Source organism: Rosa chinensis, chromosome 3, assembly GCF_002994745.2.
Source record: "Rosa chinensis cultivar Old Blush chromosome 3, RchiOBHm-V2, whole genome shotgun sequence".
Classification (NCBI taxonomy): Eukaryota; Viridiplantae; Streptophyta; class Magnoliopsida; order Rosales; family Rosaceae; genus Rosa; species Rosa chinensis.
Window position 1 is genome coordinate 10,636,344 of NC_037090.1, and position 18,762 is coordinate 10,655,105.

Consider the following 18,762-nt stretch of genomic DNA (forward strand, 5'->3'; position numbering starts at 1 on the left):
CAAGTCCCATATTGGAAATATATATTTTGTGAAAGTGGATATGAATGACTCAACAATATCGAGCTTTATTGACTTTTCAATGACAACGATCAACATACGTACACTTCAATTATCAATTATGAGATACTATCCTCATTTGGTCAAGACATGAAGTGATGATTCGTTCATTGCAACTAGTTAAGGTAAACGTGCATAAGAATTGTTCTCAACCAATCGGAGAACGGATGAGTTTGATCATTGGTGAGAGATGTTACCAAGTACATACACAAGCTATGGAAATGTATGGTCTAACTCTTAATACCCGTTGCTTATTCCCCACTGCAGAAGTCTCGCAACGCCATCCTCTGAGACATTCATAGTTTTTCCATCAATACCGACGGGATCATAAGGGGAATCCTCTCCGAATTCCGTTGCCAATGACGTCCAATGCAGGCTGCTTTCCCAGTTCGCCTCTTTAAGGACCTGTAATATCTCCTCCGCCACAATCTTGCTCCCCTCAGATGAAAAATGGACTCCATCACTGCACCAAGAATATTATACATTGAACCAGTGATTAATATTCAGTTAATGGAAACATGAGCTTTTATATGAAATCGAACTTACGTAAAGCAAGTAGTTTCCCAGTTTTTTCTCTTCTGAATTGAAGTGAAGAGATCAACAGCCTTGATATCCATCTCTCTGCACAGCTCTAAACAAGCATCTGAATATATTTTGCATAGCTTGTTTGTTCGATTCAGCTCCCCAATTATGCCACTGGTTCTCATTTTGAAAATGGAGAAATGGAAGGGGGATAAAAAAAGCTCTTAGAACTCTGAAGAAGGAAACGAAGAAACCTAACACAATATTTTTATCATAACTAAGTACCTTAAATGCTCACGAATTTGTTCCTCGTTGACAGGAGGAGCAGAGAGAAAGATAATGCGAGTTTTCTCTGAAAGGCTCTGTAAATGAGTAGCAATCTTCCTCATATTTTCCACATATTCAGAAAGAGGTACATGAGGGCCTAGGCCTAGTGGATTAGGGCGCATTGAATCATTACCACCGAAATAGACTATCACCAATGATGGCTGAATAGTTGCATCCTATGTCAAAACACAGTTACACAACATCAGCAACAAACTACACAAAATATCAGGAAGCATTTCCTACTCAACTTGCAGTCACTAATTAAATGGTATAAAGTTCTTGAACCCGAGTCTGAATTCAGTAAGTACAGAATACCTTTGGAAAAACCTGCTCTAAAACCTTTACAGCACGCCTCGAGTTCCAACCAGCGTATCCTCGAAGAAGTATATCAGCCTATTCACACAAGATGCAATTTACATAAAAACTTAAGCATGTTTAACTTCAAACATATAGTGGACACCAATATCATCCTCTAGGTTAACCAAAAGAAGAACCACAAAAGCACAAAGGGGTCGGTGTTACCATTACACCCTTGAAGTATGTTGTTTGAAAGATGGATAAAAGAAAATTAAGAGTAAACCTCACCCATGGTGAGTAGATCCTTGAGGGTAAGGTAAAATTTGAATTGGGGAAGGAAGTTGTATAATGGTCTTTTAAACGCAACTTTTCAGATCTTAAAAGGAACCATCATATATATTACGACCCAAATCTTGCATACACATGTTGACTATTGTTCTTAGAATCTTAGATAAGCAATGTTTCTTTAAGAAAGAGACAAATGAGCTTGACTAGGTGGCTCATCCTATCGATGGAAACAGAAGTAAAGCAACCACTACCCAGAAGATTAAACTACTTGTAGAAACACCCAGGCCCGACTTTTCATCTATAGTCCTCGAACCTTTCCTTCTTTAATTGGCTATTTAGTGCTTGTTAGGTTATAGTGGAATAAAACCAGTATGGTGTGTTTGGTGTTCCCACTAACAAAAATTCTCCCAATATATAGTGGTGGTCCATTTGCTTCTATATTATAATTTAGATCTTCTCTATTATAATTTAGACCCTAGCTACATTCCCATACTCTTATACAGGTTTAATCTAATAATAAGTGATAAGTTATTACAAAAGAATTGATCCCGACTTGTTTACTTCATCTCCAAATCCAATCTAGCTACCTGACTTCACAAAGAACAACCGGTCCCCAACCCTTAAAGAGACAGAGACTTAACCAAGACCCCAAGAATGTACTCTTCTTATACATTATTACATCTACAAAGCAATAAATAATAATCTATCTAATACAACGAATTCACACCAAACAGTGTATATCAAACTAACAACCATAACGTGTTATATCAATTATTATCTTTTTCACCCCATAGAATTACAAACAAAACTCGGCAGCAGTGTTGATTGTTGGAAGCAAAACACAATTAATAAAATTTAAACATAACGAGCTTATATAATCAATCAATCAGTGAGCAATTTATAATTGGCCAAACAGAGATAACAAGATGCATGCAACTATGCAAGATAAGAAGAGCATATGCATGAATAAAGTTGAAAGAGATTGATCAAGGAACATGGAACCCACCACCGAGAAATTATGGTAATCACCGTACCCATGTGTATGAACTAATCATGTTGATTAGTTCTGATCAGCCTTAATAGTTAAAATATGTTTGACAAGAAATCTTAATTTTCCTTATTAAACAACACAAAAATACACAAAATAAATAACAAATAAATAAACAGAAGGAAATAATATTCTTTGATGATCAAGAATTCCCATTCCAATTTATTCCATGGAAGCCCAGAACTTAACAAGTCGAGGAAGTTGATCAACCATCAACCATGCATGAGGAATTAGCTTTTATTAATGACATGATTAAGAATAAGTGAGAAACAGAGAAACCAGTACCTTACGAGAATATAAGTCTGCAAGAATGGCACCCCAGCCTCCATTGCTGAAACTGTACTGAACGATGGAGGAGCCAAACAGCACAAACTGAGGTCTTGAAGGTCCCACCATCCCTCTCTCTCTCTAAATCAGCCTACAGAGCTCTCTCTCTCTCTCTCTCTCTCTCTCTCTGTGATTACCCTGGAGGTGTTACTGGTATGGATTCTCTGGTTGTTTCAGTTCTGACGAGGCAAGGACTAACGTAATATGTAGGCCGTTTCTGGTTCGTAACGTAATATATAGGCCCTTTCTCGTTCGTAACGACTAAGCACTGGGGTTAGGTTTCACACTTTTCAACTACGTATCGTACACGTTCTACGTCTTGTTTGGTGCGAGATAGAAGAAAAGGGAAAGTGCTAGGCTCACACTTAAGATGAGTGTGTGTGAGTCACAATCTGACATGTGTTAACTTTTTATAGTTTTTACTGTTAAATTACACAATAACGGTTAAAGTTTTTTTTTTTTTTTTCTCCATCTATAGCCCTTGAGCTATTTTTCAGTTCACTTCTATCTTTATAGAAAAGAGAGAAATAGCCTAGCATCCCTAAAAAAGGTCAGTCTCTCCCAACTTCACTACCCTATCACCACCGCAAATGGCCAACCTTCAAAAGTTCAAATGAATAAATCACATTAAAAAAATCAAAGCCAGGGAGTCAAATCACACCGATCACACGAGTAAAAGTGTAAAACCCTTTCACTTTTTAGATTCCCTATTGTTTCATCATTACTTTATTTGATATTATAATTGACCGTTCAGCGACACAATTTTAATCGATATTGTACTCGACCACTCAACGACATAATAAACATTTTGAATGGTGTTTGCAATTTTAATTTCCTAACATTTTAATTGTATCCACTATCATATAATTTCCTAACATTTTGTATTTTTTAAAAATAATTTTTACTATTTTTTTTTCTTTCTAATTGAAGGTGATGCTCAGAATGTGATCTTGGCCTTGGACTATACTCCGGAAGACTTTAGCATTGATGGTGCTTTGGTATATGAAGCAAAGACTCTCTTAAGTTCCTTTCAGTCCTGTAGGTGGGGCTATGTTCCCAGAGTTTGTAATAACGCTGCACATCGGGTAGCAAGGGAGGCTTTATCTTTGCCTTTTCGTACCTATTGGTGGTTGATTGAGCCACAGTGTCTCTCCTCAGTTTTAGTTTATGAGTCAAGTACTTGAGTATTGTTAAATGGAGTGTGGTACTCTTCCTATCAGATTTATGGAAGGTTTAATGAGGCCACTATATACTCCTTATTGTAGTTCTTTGCATATGAATGAATTATTCCTTAATCAAAAAAAAAAATTGAGAAATTTTCTTATAGATGCAGAGCAAATGTTTGCAAGCTAGTTGAAATAACAACATGAAAGTTGAAAAACATATCAGATTCCATAATCTTCAACCATGACAATGTAACCTGGGCTAAGTGTACCCAAATCCAGAATGAACAATGATTGAGCCATCATTTTCTAAATTAGAAGAAAATGATGTAATATAGGCCAAATTTGCTCCCCAATCCCGCATTCCATCCCCAAAATCCAAATAATAAAACTATCATGTTATTTCTGAGACGAGAACTAAGCCAAAAAATTTATCTCCGTGGAGCCATAAACTTTAAACAGATACTCACTACTTTTTTTACTTACCCTTTGCAAAAATTTGGACAATTGCTACAAAACCCTACTCCAGCACTTCTGCACTTTAAAAAGTTATCATTTCCCAGGATGTTTCTCCAATCATGTTAAATAAAACCATTAATTGATTAAACAAAATAATCATATATTCATTTTATAAAACAAATTTAGAAATTAAAAAAAATTATCAAAAAGAAAAAAAAACACTGTGGGCTGGTCCTTGCTTTGCCCATTGCACATCTCCTTTGGTGGGCTTTATGGGCCATCGTTGCCTATGCCCCCCCTTTCCCTGAAACAACAGTGTTCTCCATTGTTAAGCAAGCAAGCAATTCCTTCTAGGTTTGATTTCTGAGCAGAAGAAGCAAAGATGGACATAGCTCTCTTTTCCCCATCTTCCCTTTTTGCCAACGACGATGACTCTTCCAGTGGTACATACATACACTCTCTCTGTTTCTCTAACCAACTCTCAATTTAGTGAAATTTTGACTTACTGGGTGTTGTTATTTGCAGGTGAGGAAAACACAGAGACCCAGCAAAGCTTCGTAGAGAGGAAGCATCAGTTTCCTGGAATGGTAAATATCTATTCTTTTTTGTCAGGTCAACACCCAGAAACGGAATTTTGACTTTCATAGGTCCATTTGTAAACTTGTATTGATATTTATAATGTCAGAGTTGATCTTTCCCTATTGAAAGTTTTGAGCTTGACTGATGGAATGTGTGAGTTTCCACTTTAAATTTCTATGGCTGGTGACAAGCAAAAGGCTTTTCATCAGTACATTGGAGCTTTAGTGTAACTGTAATTAGTAATCACGATTGTGACAGAATGTGGAATCTGTGAACCAAATGGTTATCTGCTGAAATGAAATTTGCAAACTTGTTAAGAGTTTACATTTATGATTCTTGCTTAGAAACAAATTTTTAACTTGATACTTGTTTAATGGAGAGATCATAAAGATAGACAAGCGTGTATATAGATTTAATTCTATGAAATTGGATACATAGTGGTGCATTCACTTTGAGGAGTAGTAGCAGCTCTTATATGAGAGTTAGTTTGATAAAGCTGTGAACAACACCAACCCAACCGCCCAGCACCTCCCCCCGCGCCGGGACTCTAGAGTTTGAAACTCAAGTTATTGAAATAACTATTTGAATCTTGGTTTGTTGCAGGAATTGATCGTTCGAGAATTTTCATTTCATCAGCTGAATGCCAATTTACTCTGGCCGGGGACATTTGCATTTGCAGAATGGTTAGTTCAAAACAGGCCATTGATTGAGGGACGGCATTGTATTGAACTGGGCAGGTATTTCTCAAAGCTTTGACATCCATTTGTTAGTGGAATCATCACACTTCTGGCCAGGCATGGACAAATAATACTTGAATGCATTATTTTTTCTCTTCTTTGACCTCAGGGCTCCCAAGTAATAATTACATTATGTTAATACTATCTTTTTAAATATATGGTATACCTTCCTTTAGTTGTCTGTAAGATGAAGTTTTGTTTACCTGCCGGTAGTTGGACTGATTTCTCAGGAAAACTTGTGCAAAGATGTACGCAATGTCTTCTCATGAACCCTAGATACAGAGTGTAACATTACTGTTTTCTGTTTTCTACTTCTTTTCTAATTAAATGTTCAAATCCTGTGGCTTTAAACTGTGATAAAACATGACATGTCGACTTCACAGTGATAAATTGAATCTAACTCATAGGTTTTGCTTTTCCATCGGATGTTCTTCATTCATATTATACCATATATATGACTATTTAATTTGTCAATAATTAAACTGCTTGGAATATATTTTGAGTTTGATAGTTTATTAGTCAATTTTGCTGATGTTAATTTACTTACTGGCAGTGGTACTGGTGCTTTGGCCATTTTCCTACGAAGATTGTGTAATCTTGACATCACTACATCAGACTATAATGATCAAGAAATTGAAGAGAATATAGCTTACAACTGCAGGGTAAATGGAATTGCACCTGCTCTCCCTCATATAAAGCGTGAGTTCTGACATTTAAGTCTTAACTATTGCAGATGCTAAATTTTGGGGTTCTAACTGCCTAAACTGAATGTCATTGGATATTCTATTTTGGTTTGAACTTTCATTGTTCTGAATTGTTGGAAAAAAATTTCACATCATAAAAAGGAATTCAAAAATATCATCTGCTAAGTTCTTCCCGGACATTCTGATACTGGTGCTTTTTTTTTGTTCTCCCCTGTACTGTGCAAATGTGGATCCTTGTTTGTTTTTAGTTTCATGCCATTCAAACTTCTGTTCATTCTTGCATTTTGTTTTTGTGTTGGTTCGACTTTGATTTGATGTGCGCAAGACTGAAATTGTATTGGCATAATTGATTCATTTTGTTTTTTAAATATTGTGGATAGGATTTTGTTAAATTCATGAACATACTTTTTTTTTCCAGATACCTGGAGTGACAGCTTCCCCAATAGGGATCCAGACTGGGACCTAATTATTGCGAGTGATATCTTATTGTGTAAGTTTCTTACCGCCATGATTCAATTCATTTTTTCTCAGAAACAATTGCAAACTGTTCATATAGCTTGGTTGCTTGCAGATGTGAAACAGTATCCAAATTTGATAAAAACTCTTTCGTTTCTCCTCACATCTTACAAGCCAAAGGAGAATGAATCACAGCCTCGACCCAAGGATGAGCCAACTGGTAGTATGGTGGAAAATTCTATTGATTTACATAGTAGATGCCTAAATCTATGCTAATTTTTATTTACTTCTTGCTCACAGGACAATCTTTCAGTTTACCTCGGCCGTCATTTCTGATGAGTTGGAGACGAAGAATTGGAAAAGAGGACGAATCACTGTTCTTCACGGGGTGTGAGGATGCTGGTCTTGAAGTAAAGCATCTGGGATCCCGGGTGTATTGCATCAAACCTAGAGAAACTACTACAAACGGCAACCAAATAGTGAATTCTTAGAAGCTATACTTAGAATTAACCATCTCGTATTGGCATGGCCACCATTCTTTTCTTTGGTGGCTGATATTCTTGAGTGATCTGCATTTTGCACATTGGAATTAGGAATATGAACTGAAAGAACTAGTCTTGAAAATGGTTTTGTATTGTTGAGCACAATTGCATTTAGCATGTGTGAGATCGTAATTTGCAACAAATCTCTGAGAGATGATTTACTTTCTGAATGGTTTTACAATAACATCCATGTAATACTTGGATGGATGGTCTCTATCAAAAGTCAAAACGATGTTCTAGCAGTGGCACCACCAAACAAAAAAAAAGCTTTATTAATGTTAATTCCCATTAAGTCCTTCCCATAAAAATGAAATAACCAAATACAGGACTGAAGCCAAAAATACAAAGATCATGGTAGAAGTGATTTTAATGGTTAATGATCCCAAAAGCAATTATTCATCTCTGCAGGGAAGAAGGCCATAATCATTCTTCCAGATAATTGCATGGTGAACCACATCAGGATTTTTTCTTTTTGGATAAAAGCTAAAGGAATTAGAAGAAGGTTAGTTGATCAACAATTGGTTTTTTCTTTTTTGATTTTCTTTACAGTGCTGTTATTTTTTATTTTTTTCAACCAACTTCATCATTTTACGCATCGGATTAGTAGTTAACATGATGTACCAGAAACGGAGACAACATGTTAAATCCATGGATCTGAGTTGGTGGCTTGTCTTTGTCATTTGTGCGTTTTTACTTCTTTGGCAGTTCTAATCAAACCCAGTAAAATCTTCAAAGACATTGCTGAATTGCAATTCAGTAAATAGGAGAGCTATTAGTGTTAGTTAAAATTGGTATAAAATGCACCGCAGAAGTTTGCAACTGTTCATTTTTAGGTCTTTCTGCAAATATTGTCATCCAAAAAAGATCAGCCAATCGGAAATGGTTTGGTCATATTGAAATTTCTACAATTAACCTTTCCCTAAAACCAAGATATTATTGATGGTACATATGATAATTAAAGGATTGATTTGGCTAATTTTTCACATGGATGGTAGTCTTGATACTTGAAAGATGACCTACATAATAAACATTTCCAATAATTGTGTTACACAGATTACCTTCTGCACATTTGAAATTCCCAGATGTCCATTTCAATCCTAATATATATATTCTATTTCAAATTCTTTTACCGCACACTAGAGTATGTCATACTCCAGATTATAATAGAACTTTTGCAGTTTAGCATGCATCATTCACCAAACCACGGTTATCTCAGCTAAATGTTATGGCAGGTATGTCAGTGCTAATGTCATACACATGGGGAACCATTAGGTCCATTCCAATGAATTCTGAGAGTTACTGACAACTGTATATTAAAGACCTAAATTAGCCTCTCAACCAAAACTTGAACCTATACGTCTATACTAAAACAGAAAATTCATTCTTCTCTGTTCAGTTGCTCTATTCCAGTTTTGTTTGTGGCACCAACTTACAACATGGATTCGAACAAAGAACACCTCTTGGAAAATGGCAACTTGAAGGGCACAAGTAGTAACGAGGAGGAGGTTCACCATGGCATGACTGATAGACGATTGTCATCTTCTCCGCTGCAAAACAAGTCGTTTCCTACACTACTACCTTTTAGTGTGCAAAATGGGAAGGTTAGGAAGGTACTCATCAATTTTCAGGTTGTTCTTTTGGGGACCAAGCTTTCAGTACTCCTTCCCACCATTCCTCTATCCTTTGTTGCTGTCTACTGTGGCTTTGGAAAGGTCAGTGCTTGTTAACTTTGTATGCTTAGAATTCAGTAATTTCTTTATGGCTAACTTGGTTGATATGGAGATAATGACATATACTGTTATATAGATCACTAAATGCAAGGATTGAGGATTCATAGAATCTATAGTAGGAAGCACATTTGTTCAATAGAAATTTAGTTGGAAGCGCTTTGTTGTTAAAAGAGCATGACTTTTATAAGACCGAAATCAATCGTTTCTTCAAAAGCACTTGGGAGCACTTGTGACTTTGTGATCAGGTGCTTCCTGATAAAATATTATCTGTAATTCTGAAAGCACTTCAAACTATTTTCATCAAACTTGCTAAAAGCGCTTTTGATAGTTAGAAAAAACTCCGTCCAATAAGAGCGCTATCATATCAACAAGACCAACATTGAATAAAGGTCAAGAATCACTTCTAATCTATAGGTTCATCTTGGAAAGTAGTCCTTCCAACTATCTTCTCTTTCATCTTGACAGGCCTGGGTTTTTTCTATGAGCTTGCTTGGACTAACCTTACTCGCTGAGCGAGTCAGCTTTCTCACAGAGTAAGTCATACAACAAGTTCTTATCAACTATAAAGTTAATTTTCAAATGCTGATTGTACACAATTCTTTTTAGTTAATCCCTTTCCACTGGCATTTTGTATTTCACATTGCAGACAAGTATCATACTACACTGGTCCAACAGGTACCTAAAAATTCATTTCCCCTATGTAAATTTGTTTGGTTGAATTGAGTATAAAACTGTCACTAACTCGATTTCATTTGCAGTGGGAGGTCTTCTAAATGCAACATTTGGAAATGCCACAGAGCTAATTATTGCAATTTCAGCTCTAAGTCAAAACAAATTGCAGTTGCTCAAGTACTCTCTCTTGGGTTCAGTTCTTTCAAATCTTCTTTTAGTCCTCGGGACGTCGCTTTTCTGTGGTGGCCTTGCCAACCTAAGAAGTGAGCAAAAATTTGAAAGAGTAAGATCTCATCACAATCTGGAATACCCAACTAGCAAAATTCATATAAATTTTCGTATTCTAATTCTATTTAATTGGCAGAGGCAGGCCCATGTGAACTCGCTCCTTCTAATGCTAGGTGCATTCTGTCACATGCTGCCTATGTTGCTTCCATATGCCGGGGACTCTACTGTAACAGAAGGCCAAACACTCGAGCTATCAAGGGCCCTTTGTATCATTATGCTGCTTTCATATGCTACATACCTGTTCTTCCAGTTATGGACTCACCGCACATTTTTCGAATCACTCGAAGTAACTATCCCTCAACTTCAGTTTAAAATGCTGACTTTCTGATGTACTTTATTGATTTCACCCTTTTAGTACAGGATGTAACTTATGCAGGAAGTACATTAAGGGAAAAAACAAAGCTAAGAACATGGGTTATATACCCCTTGTGTGGGTGATTCACATTGTTACCTATATGGTAAAAGAATTCCCGTAATTCACATGAGGTGAATGCCCTTGCTAATCCTAGTCCAAATCCTTAGTTCCGTCAAAATGCACTTAAGACCATCACATCTCAAGAGCCCATTTTGATGTAATCTTAACAGAATTAAGGTTGCGGACTAAGCTGGTAACGGCACTCACCCCAAAGGTGTTCTTAGGAATTTTTCAACTACAAGACAGGGATAACACTGTGAATCACCACCAATGAGGACGTATAATTGTGCTATATGCAACTGTCATTAGAGTTTTTGTTTAAATGAATTTGATAAAATGTGCAACTGCTGATCAGGAATCAAATGATGATGAGGATGATGATGTGGCTGTAGTAGCTTTCTGGAGTGGATTTGTTTGGTTATTTGTTGTTACAATCACCACAGCTTGGTTGTCTGAGTATGTGGTTGGCACAATAGAGGTAATTCCTACTATTTTTAGTATTTTATATAATGTGACTTTAATGAGAATGTACACTTTAACATGCACTGAAATTCCTAATGTATTAGGATGCATCAAAATCTTGGGGTTTGTCTGTGAGCTTCCTCAGCCTCATCTTGGTTCCAATTCTTGGAAATGCAGCTGAGCATGCAGGTTCAATCATATTTGCTCTTAAAAACAAGTTGGTGAGCAAAACTAAAACATATATTCAGTAACATATACCCCCACAAATAAATTCAGGTTTCCTTTCCCCTTTTCAATAAAATGGCAAATTGGAGAGTCCAATTGTTTTCTTCTGTAAAATCTGCATGATTTTCTTTTGGGCAATTGCAGGATATATCTTTAGGAATCTCTTTGGGATCTGCAACTCAGATCCTTATGTTCGTGGTGCGAATTCATAATTGAAGCTAAAACTTCATGAGTTCTTGAAGTTTTTTGACTTCCTAAGCTAACATTATGAGAAGCTAACATGAAAGTATTCTGTTAATTGTCACCGATTAGGTGCCATCGTGCGTCGTAGTTGCTTGGATAATGGGCATTAACATGGATATTAACTTCAATCTCATCGAGACGGTGTCTCTTGCTCTAGCAGTGATCACCACATCAATTGCTCTACAGGTAATCTTCACATTCATGTTACATACATTCATAACTTCCTATATATTAGAGTCTTCTAACTCAAATTCCTTTTGTTTTACAGGATGGAACTTCCCATTATGTGAAAGGATTGGTTCTTATTCTCTGCTACATTGTTATTGGGATCTGCTTTTTTATATTCGAAACACCAATGGGTAAGTAGCATGTTATTAACAAACACAGAAACCACTGACACCCTTTTCAATCCTCGGACTGAAATCATCAACACGCAAAAATTATAATTTCTTTTCCACAGATGACAACGAGACGAAAAGGATGAACATGCACCGGAGACCGAAACCATGGATGAAAGAATAGTTCTTGAAGTCAGAGCTCTGAGTGCAGGATAGATAACACACTACTATCAGGGTCAGAGCTCCCAAATGTGGAATTAGTGGTTCACCATTGATTGAAATATGTTTGTGGTTCATGTAAAACTGTAAAAGATTGAAGCGTCTTTGGTTACAGAGGGGTATATGGCATTGTGGCGTACTACCTAAAATGAGATGAACTCCGATAACCCGTTTGGGCCGGAAATTCTCAAAAGCTAGCATTTTGGGAATGGATGAACATCCAGAGGAAGTACTGATTCCTCGATCATTCTATTAATTTGAACAAAACTCACAAAGTCTTGAGTGAGACTGTATGACCATGTAATTGACCAACTAATATTTAGGTAGGGTTCTTTGATTATTCACGTGTAATTCTGCCCTTGCATATGGGCTGTGTGCGATACACGGGATTGATAAATTGACAATGAAATGTATTTGAATGGGTTGGTCTCTCCTCCCTTATGCAATAGTTCATAGTTCTATGTTGAACATACAAGTATGCAACTGAGGGTTTCGGGTAAGGTACTTTAATTGAAATACCTGGAGATCATGACTGCAATACCCACAGCCCTGAATCTCCGATTAACAAAACCATACGGTTCTTCCACCTTAATTCTCAAAAATCTCTGGCTCCTCGCCGACGCTTGAGTTGGAGAAGCATGCCGTAGAGGTGTACTAATTTGATGCGAAAGCAGTCTAAATCGAACTAAGTAGAGTTCACAACAACACTTACTCTGCATTAATACACACAACTAGTCTTTCATCTGGGATTATCTTTGAGTCTTCGAATTATCACTCGGAGCTGCCCAACTTTCAGCCTTCAATTCTCCCCCCACGCTCGACCAATTGACAAACCAAGACCACAGGCGTTTTTATAGTCCAAAGTCAACATCTCAGATCAAGAGGCCTGATGCTTTTGGGCCATTCTATCTGAATCGGGTTTTTATAGTCCAAAATAAAACTTCAATCAACAGCTCAGATCAAGCAGTAGGTTTATAAACAGCTTAGATTGCACTGCGTTAATTTTTTTTTTTTTAAGTATCTTTTTTCTTAATTTCAAAAATTTAGAAAATTGTAATAAATAGTTCGGGTGTCCGAAAAATTTTCTAAAAATTTTCGGTCTCACATGTTTTATGATCGAGCCCATAAGTTGAAGATTTCACTTCAAGAAGACTTCAATTCCAAAACAATCAATGAGATCATAGACTCAATTTTGAATAATTCCACTTTAATTTCTCAAATTTTTATGAGTAGTAGTATGTACCCATGTATTTATCATGTAATATAGGTGCTGTATAGTTGAACAAAATTAAAATGAAAAATCGATAAACTTCACAGATATCTTGTCATATAAAGATTTCGAGGAATGGAAAACAATAAAATGAAAAATCAATAAATTTGACATTATTCATATATTTATCGTGTAGTAATAGGTATTGTGTAAAAAAATTGACCCGGTCTACTGTTGTTTCGATATCGGTCAAAACGCTCAACCCAAATTTCACAGCTAAACTTGGGAGCTTTTTCATTGATAACCCGACTATGATTCTATGAATGAGCAAAACTAATAACATGGAACCAAAAATTTCTGCTCAGGTTTTTATTCTTTTGCAACTAGTAGTTCTAAATTTCAAAGAAAAAAACTACCTAGTCCATTGAGGATCAATTAAAAGTTTACTATAATTTCAAGAAACCCAATTGACGATTAAAATGAATAGACATCTTGGTGTGATACAGCATTTTCTATTTTTTATTTTTTTTTGTGTAAAGAACGGCGAACTCAATATGGAGGTTTTAGGGGGGGGCATTCGACCCACAGTAAATTAAGACTCATTAAAACAAAATCATTTCATCAAAGAGTGACATGGCTCCTCTCTCTCCTTCAGACTTTCGGAGCCTCCTCATAACTTCTGTGACTAGGCAATGTCATCGGTTCTTCTTTTCTTCTTGAAATCAAGTCACTAAACTACTTACATGGTACAACCCGTTTAGGCTCTTAGAAAAATTTCATATTGTTTACTACATTTTGAATGAAAGAGTTGAGATTCAGCCTTCACAGGTTGAGAGAGTCTGCAAATTCCATTAACAACTAGAAACCCATGAAAAATTCATTCATACGTACTCGGTCATAAGTCTAACATACAATCTCATATTCCACCTCTGAAAAGAAGCATACCCAAATCACCTTGCCAGAATTCCTAGCCGAAAACGGATTTCCGATTGTCAGAATGACCTTCAACTAACGAGAGCCAACTAATCCCTCTCCATTGCAACGCCTACCATGTGCGATATTCAACCCACAGCTGCAAATGACGATGATCATCTTGCTTAGTTCATGTTGCACAACTTAATGATCTCGCTCTCACTCCTACTTAGTTTCTCATCTTGCACGTATGGGGATACTGGTTAAATCCGATTAATTTTGCAAATTGTCACCACGTGACGTGCATGTGGCTACCTAAGCAATCTGCATTCTAAGCAAACTTGCACGACAACCGAATCCAGATCTTAATATATACTTAACAGACTTATGCCTCCCTCTCGAACTAGCTAGCAAAAACACTCATATTCCTGTAAATACAGAAACACTCGTATTTCCGGGCATGACATCTTCTTATTGATCCGGTCAAACCAATCCAACGATCAGATGACCTGACTTTAGACGGTTTCCAATTTATTTCTTGGACCAAAAAGAGCTCAGAGAGTCCTCTCTCTCTCTCTCTCTCTCTCTCTCTCATTTCCTTTATTTTTTTTCTCAATCTTTTATATAGTTTTGAACTGAATTTGGATAGATCAAGTTACAATCTCGGTACATATGGTTATGATAACGATACCGAACATAAGCTACTGAGTTTCCTCTCAATGTCAAAAAATGCAAATGCAACATATAATTTTAATGCCTGGTTCTAGCAGAAAAATTGCCCTAAACCGATCAAAGTCAGTTTTATACCACTATGCCAAAAACCTTATCAGAAGACGGGAGAAAACCGTTGTGTGATTTCTGATGCCACCGTTGTAGACCGAGCCGTTGTCTGTTGAAAATTCAGACCACGGTGGAACACAGTTATATGAGAAACACACAGGCGACATGTATGTGTTATAAATGTTGTCTGATAGCTTGGCAGATGCCAGGCGCAGCTGCGCAGCAGTTGAGGCGCTGCCTTCAAACAACAGTGCTTGTTTTCAAGTTGTTGTATGTTAAGCATGTCAGACAACATACTTTGATTTTATGTGTTGTCTGATTGAGCTTCAAACTTCAGTTCTTGAACTATATCTGTTGTATAATATACCTTTGGGACAACTGAGTGTAATTGCTTCTGTTGTATGATTTACTTTTAGGATAACAGAGTTATGTTGCTTCTGTTGTCTGATGAACTTTTGGGACAACAGAGTTCAATTGTTTCTGTTGTGTGAGTATGAATTAGAAGACAGTGACTTGTTAAAAATCGATGTGTGATATGAATGATTGCAATTTATGTTTGTCTCAATTTTGGCCATTCAGACAACGGGCGGTTTCATTATATCTATTCTATTATCCGATCATTTGAACATCTCATTCCTGAATTAAATTGTGCATCCATTTGGTCCATTTACTAAATGAACAGTAGTGCATCAAATATATCCATTGTAAACCATCAATTATAAACATTGCAAACCACTAATCATTGAAGCCAACATTTTAAGCAAGAAAAGCATTCTAGTGCATGCCCATCTACTTGAGACATCAAAAAGCTGATACATATATTGTTTCAAAACATGCCACACATGGTGCATGACAATGTACCAGCAAAGAAGCACAACAAAGATGCTTTCCTTAGCAAAAATGTACCAGCAACAAGCGCGCTACTTCATGGCTCATGCACATATTTGTTGACAACAAACTTCCCCCATTCATTTCGCACTTGATCAATATCTGCTTGGGTGTATTGGCTGCTACCTCTCCTCTCCCACTGAAATTGATTTATTATATCATAGGGATTACTTAAATCATTGGGCAAACTACTGTTTAGTCCCTGAAGTATGGTTTCGTTCTCGTTTCAGTCCCTGCTTTTCTGATTTAATCCCAAAAGTCCTTGAACTCACAATTTTTAGTCCAACCGGTCCATCTCCTCCATTTTCTCCGGTTGCTTGATGACGTGTCAGTCACTCTTTGCCAGCTCAGCGCCACGTAAGGCATCCATTGTGTAAAGTGACGAGAATATCCCTGCTTTAGTTTTTTCCAAAATTTCCTCCGTCTTCTTTCTTATCTACTGTTCTCCTTCTTCCTCTTCTCTACTCCCATGCCTGCCCATCGATTCCGGCAGTTCTCCATTTCCATAATAACACAATTCAAATCCATTTTCCATAGCAAAAACTTCAAAGAAACAGAACTTCAATCCAATTATCAACGAAGAGTTCAATCTTAATAGCATATGCAGAATTTCAATCCAATTCCAAACCCCACCACCACCACTAGACCAAGACCAAGAAGGTCCGATCAAAACCATATCAAACAGAATTCCAGTTCCCGGAAGAAAAAAAGAGTCACCGGATTAAGAATCGGTTACACCAGAGATGCCAACGCTCACTCTCTCCCTTTCGACGCCGATGACGTCATCATCGCCGACGGAACTGATTCGCTTCCCGAACCCAGCCCTTCTTCTGTATCAATCTTAAATAGTTCTATTGAGACTTCAGTAGAGGATGACAAGAGAGAGAGAGAATCTCTTTGTAAGAAAAAGGAAACTCTTACGGACGAACTGGAGAAACTTCTTGCTTCGATCTCCTCTGCTTCGATCGTTACCACCAATCAAAACCCTGAAAAATCCAAGTCACCAAAACTCACAAATTAAACACAAAACCCAGAAAAATTGAACAAACCCCAAAACAGAGGTCAACGCCCAAGAAGGCAGCGACCTCGTTCTCCACAACGACTCCGGCTCCGACCTCGTTCTACACCCACTTCGTACCAACACCCGTCGGACCCTTTCACGCCCAGAAGCCACCGGAGCTGCTTCTCTACTTTGATCTCCTCTCCGATCTCAACTTCGCCGTCGCCGAAAAGCCCAAGGTCCCTCTGCATATGCTATTAAGAGTTGAAGACCTTTGAATTTAGAGTAGATGGAGATTTGCAATCGGTTCCGTCTCCAAGGTCCCTCTGCATATGCGATTAAGAGTGGAGAAGAGGAAGAAGGAGAACAGTAGATAAGAAATAAGACGGAGGAAATTTTGGAAAAAACTGAAGCAGGGGTATTCTCGTCACTTTACACAATGGATGCCTTACGTGGCGCTGAGCTGGCAAGGAGTGACTGACACGTCATCAAGAAACCGGAGAAAATGGAGGAGATGGACCGGTTGGACTAAAAATTGTGAGTTCAGGGACTTTTGGGATTAAATAAGAAAGGCAGGGACTGAAACGAGGACGAAGCCATACAGTAGTTTGCCCTAAATCATTTTAGTGAATAAGGCATGACATAATAACAAAGTTATGAGAAATTGAGTCCAGTGACTATAATTATAGCTATGTTGATACCTTGGAAGGAAACAATGACAAATCTTTATCCTCAATGATATCTCTCATGTATCGCCTGATAAACTACCCACACTCCTTATTGGTAGGTTGGGGAGGAATGCCCTAAACACAAATAAATGAATCAATAAGTGAAAAGTAAAAATGAAATACTGTTTTCTGGAAGTAGAAGGGGTGAAACTGCTTACAGCCAAATTTTTCCATTGGATTGAACTCCGGCCTTGCCTATTCTTTTCAGCATTATACACACGTATAGCACTATACCAAACAACAATATGATCAATGATGTACTATATAGGAAAGGAGGCAACAAGTGTATTAAACAGATTTCATAAATTTGAGGCATGTGTGATCAATATGTAAACGAGCGACTTACGTTTCCACGATAGACATCCAATCTCTTGTGGGTAAGCGTTTTTTTAGCGGATCCATAAAATAGGCAGTTTCCTTCTCCGGATCAACAAGTGTCAACATCCAATGATCACTACATGCATACAAAGTGTCATATATCTTGAACACTAAATTTTTTTGTTCAGACACAAGGTATATATGAAAGCTTAATTACAAACCTTCATGAACTTACCCCGAGTTATATGGTAACATGAACATCAAGCCTTCAATTGATCTTAGAGATACCTAATAACAAAAATTTACAGCAAGTCACTGGGTTTCAGAAACTATACTTCTTATAGAAGCATTAGGGAGAAAGCATATATATATATATATATATATATATATATATAATATAAAAGAACTGAATATTTTCTACCTCTGGTACATTGCAATGCAAGTTCCAGTTACTTCCTTCATGCTTGCAAGTCGCCGAACATCTTTTCCCAATATAAAGGTCTCGCGAGAATATCCAAACACTTCAGGCTCTATGTAGAAGCTGATTGTATGGCCATCTTTGAATGCCTCTTCACCCCACAAACATAACATCTTCAATGAAGCTGGTAATGATGGTGCCAATTTAGCCAAGCCAAATTCAATTTCCAAGTCCTCTTCCTATATATCTTTCCTTTTCTTCTTCTTCTCAGCATTATGCTTGGCAGGTTTCTAGAATAGTAAAATAAATGTAAGGTATATATCATAAATATATGTTGCATATCTAAAGTTAAGTAAATATCTTCAAACAAATGAATGTCATCAAAGTAGCTAGGTTGAATTATACTGAGT

The 18,762-nt window shown here is 37.1% G+C and overlaps 3 protein-coding genes across 4 annotated transcripts; 2 read left to right on the forward strand and 1 right to left on the reverse strand.

The window, feature by feature from the left end:
• Positions 1 to 41: 41 nt before the first annotated feature.
• Positions 42 to 3,133, reverse strand: LOC112191963 (GDSL esterase/lipase CPRD49). Of its 2 annotated transcripts, none has more exons than XM_024331469.2 (5): positions 2,825 to 3,133; positions 1,222 to 1,299; positions 865 to 1,082; positions 604 to 753; positions 42 to 520 (listed from the first exon to the last, which is right to left on the reverse strand). In XM_024331469.2, the coding sequence occupies exons 1-5, from the start codon at positions 2,933 to 2,935 to the stop codon at positions 295 to 297; spliced, it is 783 nt and encodes a 260-aa protein (XP_024187237.1). In that variant the 5' UTR covers positions 2,936 to 3,133; the 3' UTR covers positions 42 to 294. The 2 variants fall into 2 exon arrangements, with proteins under 2 accessions (XP_024187237.1, XP_024187236.1); XM_024331468.2 differs by having other exon boundaries at positions 604 to 759.
• A 1,612-nt stretch (positions 3,134 to 4,745) lies between these two features.
• LOC112191283 (protein N-terminal and lysine N-methyltransferase EFM7) lies at positions 4,746 to 7,688 on the forward strand. Its single transcript, XM_024330611.2, has 7 exons — positions 4,746 to 4,931; positions 5,014 to 5,075; positions 5,671 to 5,804; positions 6,358 to 6,503; positions 6,927 to 6,998; positions 7,080 to 7,184; positions 7,265 to 7,688. Exons 1-7 carry the CDS (start codon positions 4,871 to 4,873, stop codon positions 7,453 to 7,455), a joined length of 771 nt encoding a protein of 256 aa, XP_024186379.1. The 5' UTR covers positions 4,746 to 4,870; the 3' UTR covers positions 7,456 to 7,688.
• Positions 7,689 to 7,823: 135 nt separating this feature from the next.
• On the forward strand, positions 7,824 to 12,389 carry LOC112191282 (vacuolar cation/proton exchanger 3). Its single transcript, XM_024330609.2, has 12 exons — positions 7,824 to 8,008; positions 8,903 to 9,218; positions 9,702 to 9,769; positions 9,883 to 9,911; positions 9,995 to 10,191; positions 10,273 to 10,482; positions 10,967 to 11,089; positions 11,178 to 11,294; positions 11,443 to 11,496; positions 11,611 to 11,727; positions 11,810 to 11,900; positions 12,002 to 12,389. Exons 1-12 carry the CDS (start codon positions 7,950 to 7,952, stop codon positions 12,061 to 12,063), a joined length of 1,443 nt encoding a protein of 480 aa, XP_024186377.1. The 5' UTR covers positions 7,824 to 7,949; the 3' UTR covers positions 12,064 to 12,389.
• The last annotated feature ends 6,373 nt before the right edge of the window (positions 12,390 to 18,762 follow it).

Coding starts and splice junctions, on each gene's coding strand:
- LOC112191963 (XM_024331468.2), bottom strand. CDS start 2,935: ATGGTGGGACCTTCAAGACCTCAGTTTGTGCTGTTTGGCTCCTCCATC. Junction 1,300..2,824: donor CAGACTTATATTCTCGTAAG/GTACTGGTTTCT, acceptor TTGTGTGAATAG/GCTGATATACTTCTTCGAGG. Junction 1,083..1,221: donor TAGAGCAGGTTTTTCCAAAG/GTATTCTGTACT, acceptor GTTTTGACATAG/GATGCAACTATTCAGCCATC.
- LOC112191282 (XM_024330609.2), top strand. CDS start 7,950: ATGGTGAACCACATCAGGATTTTTTCTTTTTGGATAAAAGCTAAAGGA. Junction 8,009..8,902: donor GCTAAAGGAATTAGAAGAAG/GTTAGTTGATCA, acceptor TTCTCTGTTCAG/TTGCTCTATTCCAGTTTTGT. Junction 9,912..9,994: donor ATACTACACTGGTCCAACAG/GTACCTAAAAAT, acceptor TTTCATTTGCAG/TGGGAGGTCTTCTAAATGCA.
- LOC112191283 (XM_024330611.2), top strand. CDS start 4,871: ATGGACATAGCTCTCTTTTCCCCATCTTCCCTTTTTGCCAACGACGAT. Junction 4,932..5,013: donor CGACGATGACTCTTCCAGTG/GTACATACATAC, acceptor TGTTATTTGCAG/GTGAGGAAAACACAGAGACC. Junction 5,805..6,357: donor CATTGTATTGAACTGGGCAG/GTATTTCTCAAA, acceptor ACTTACTGGCAG/TGGTACTGGTGCTTTGGCCA.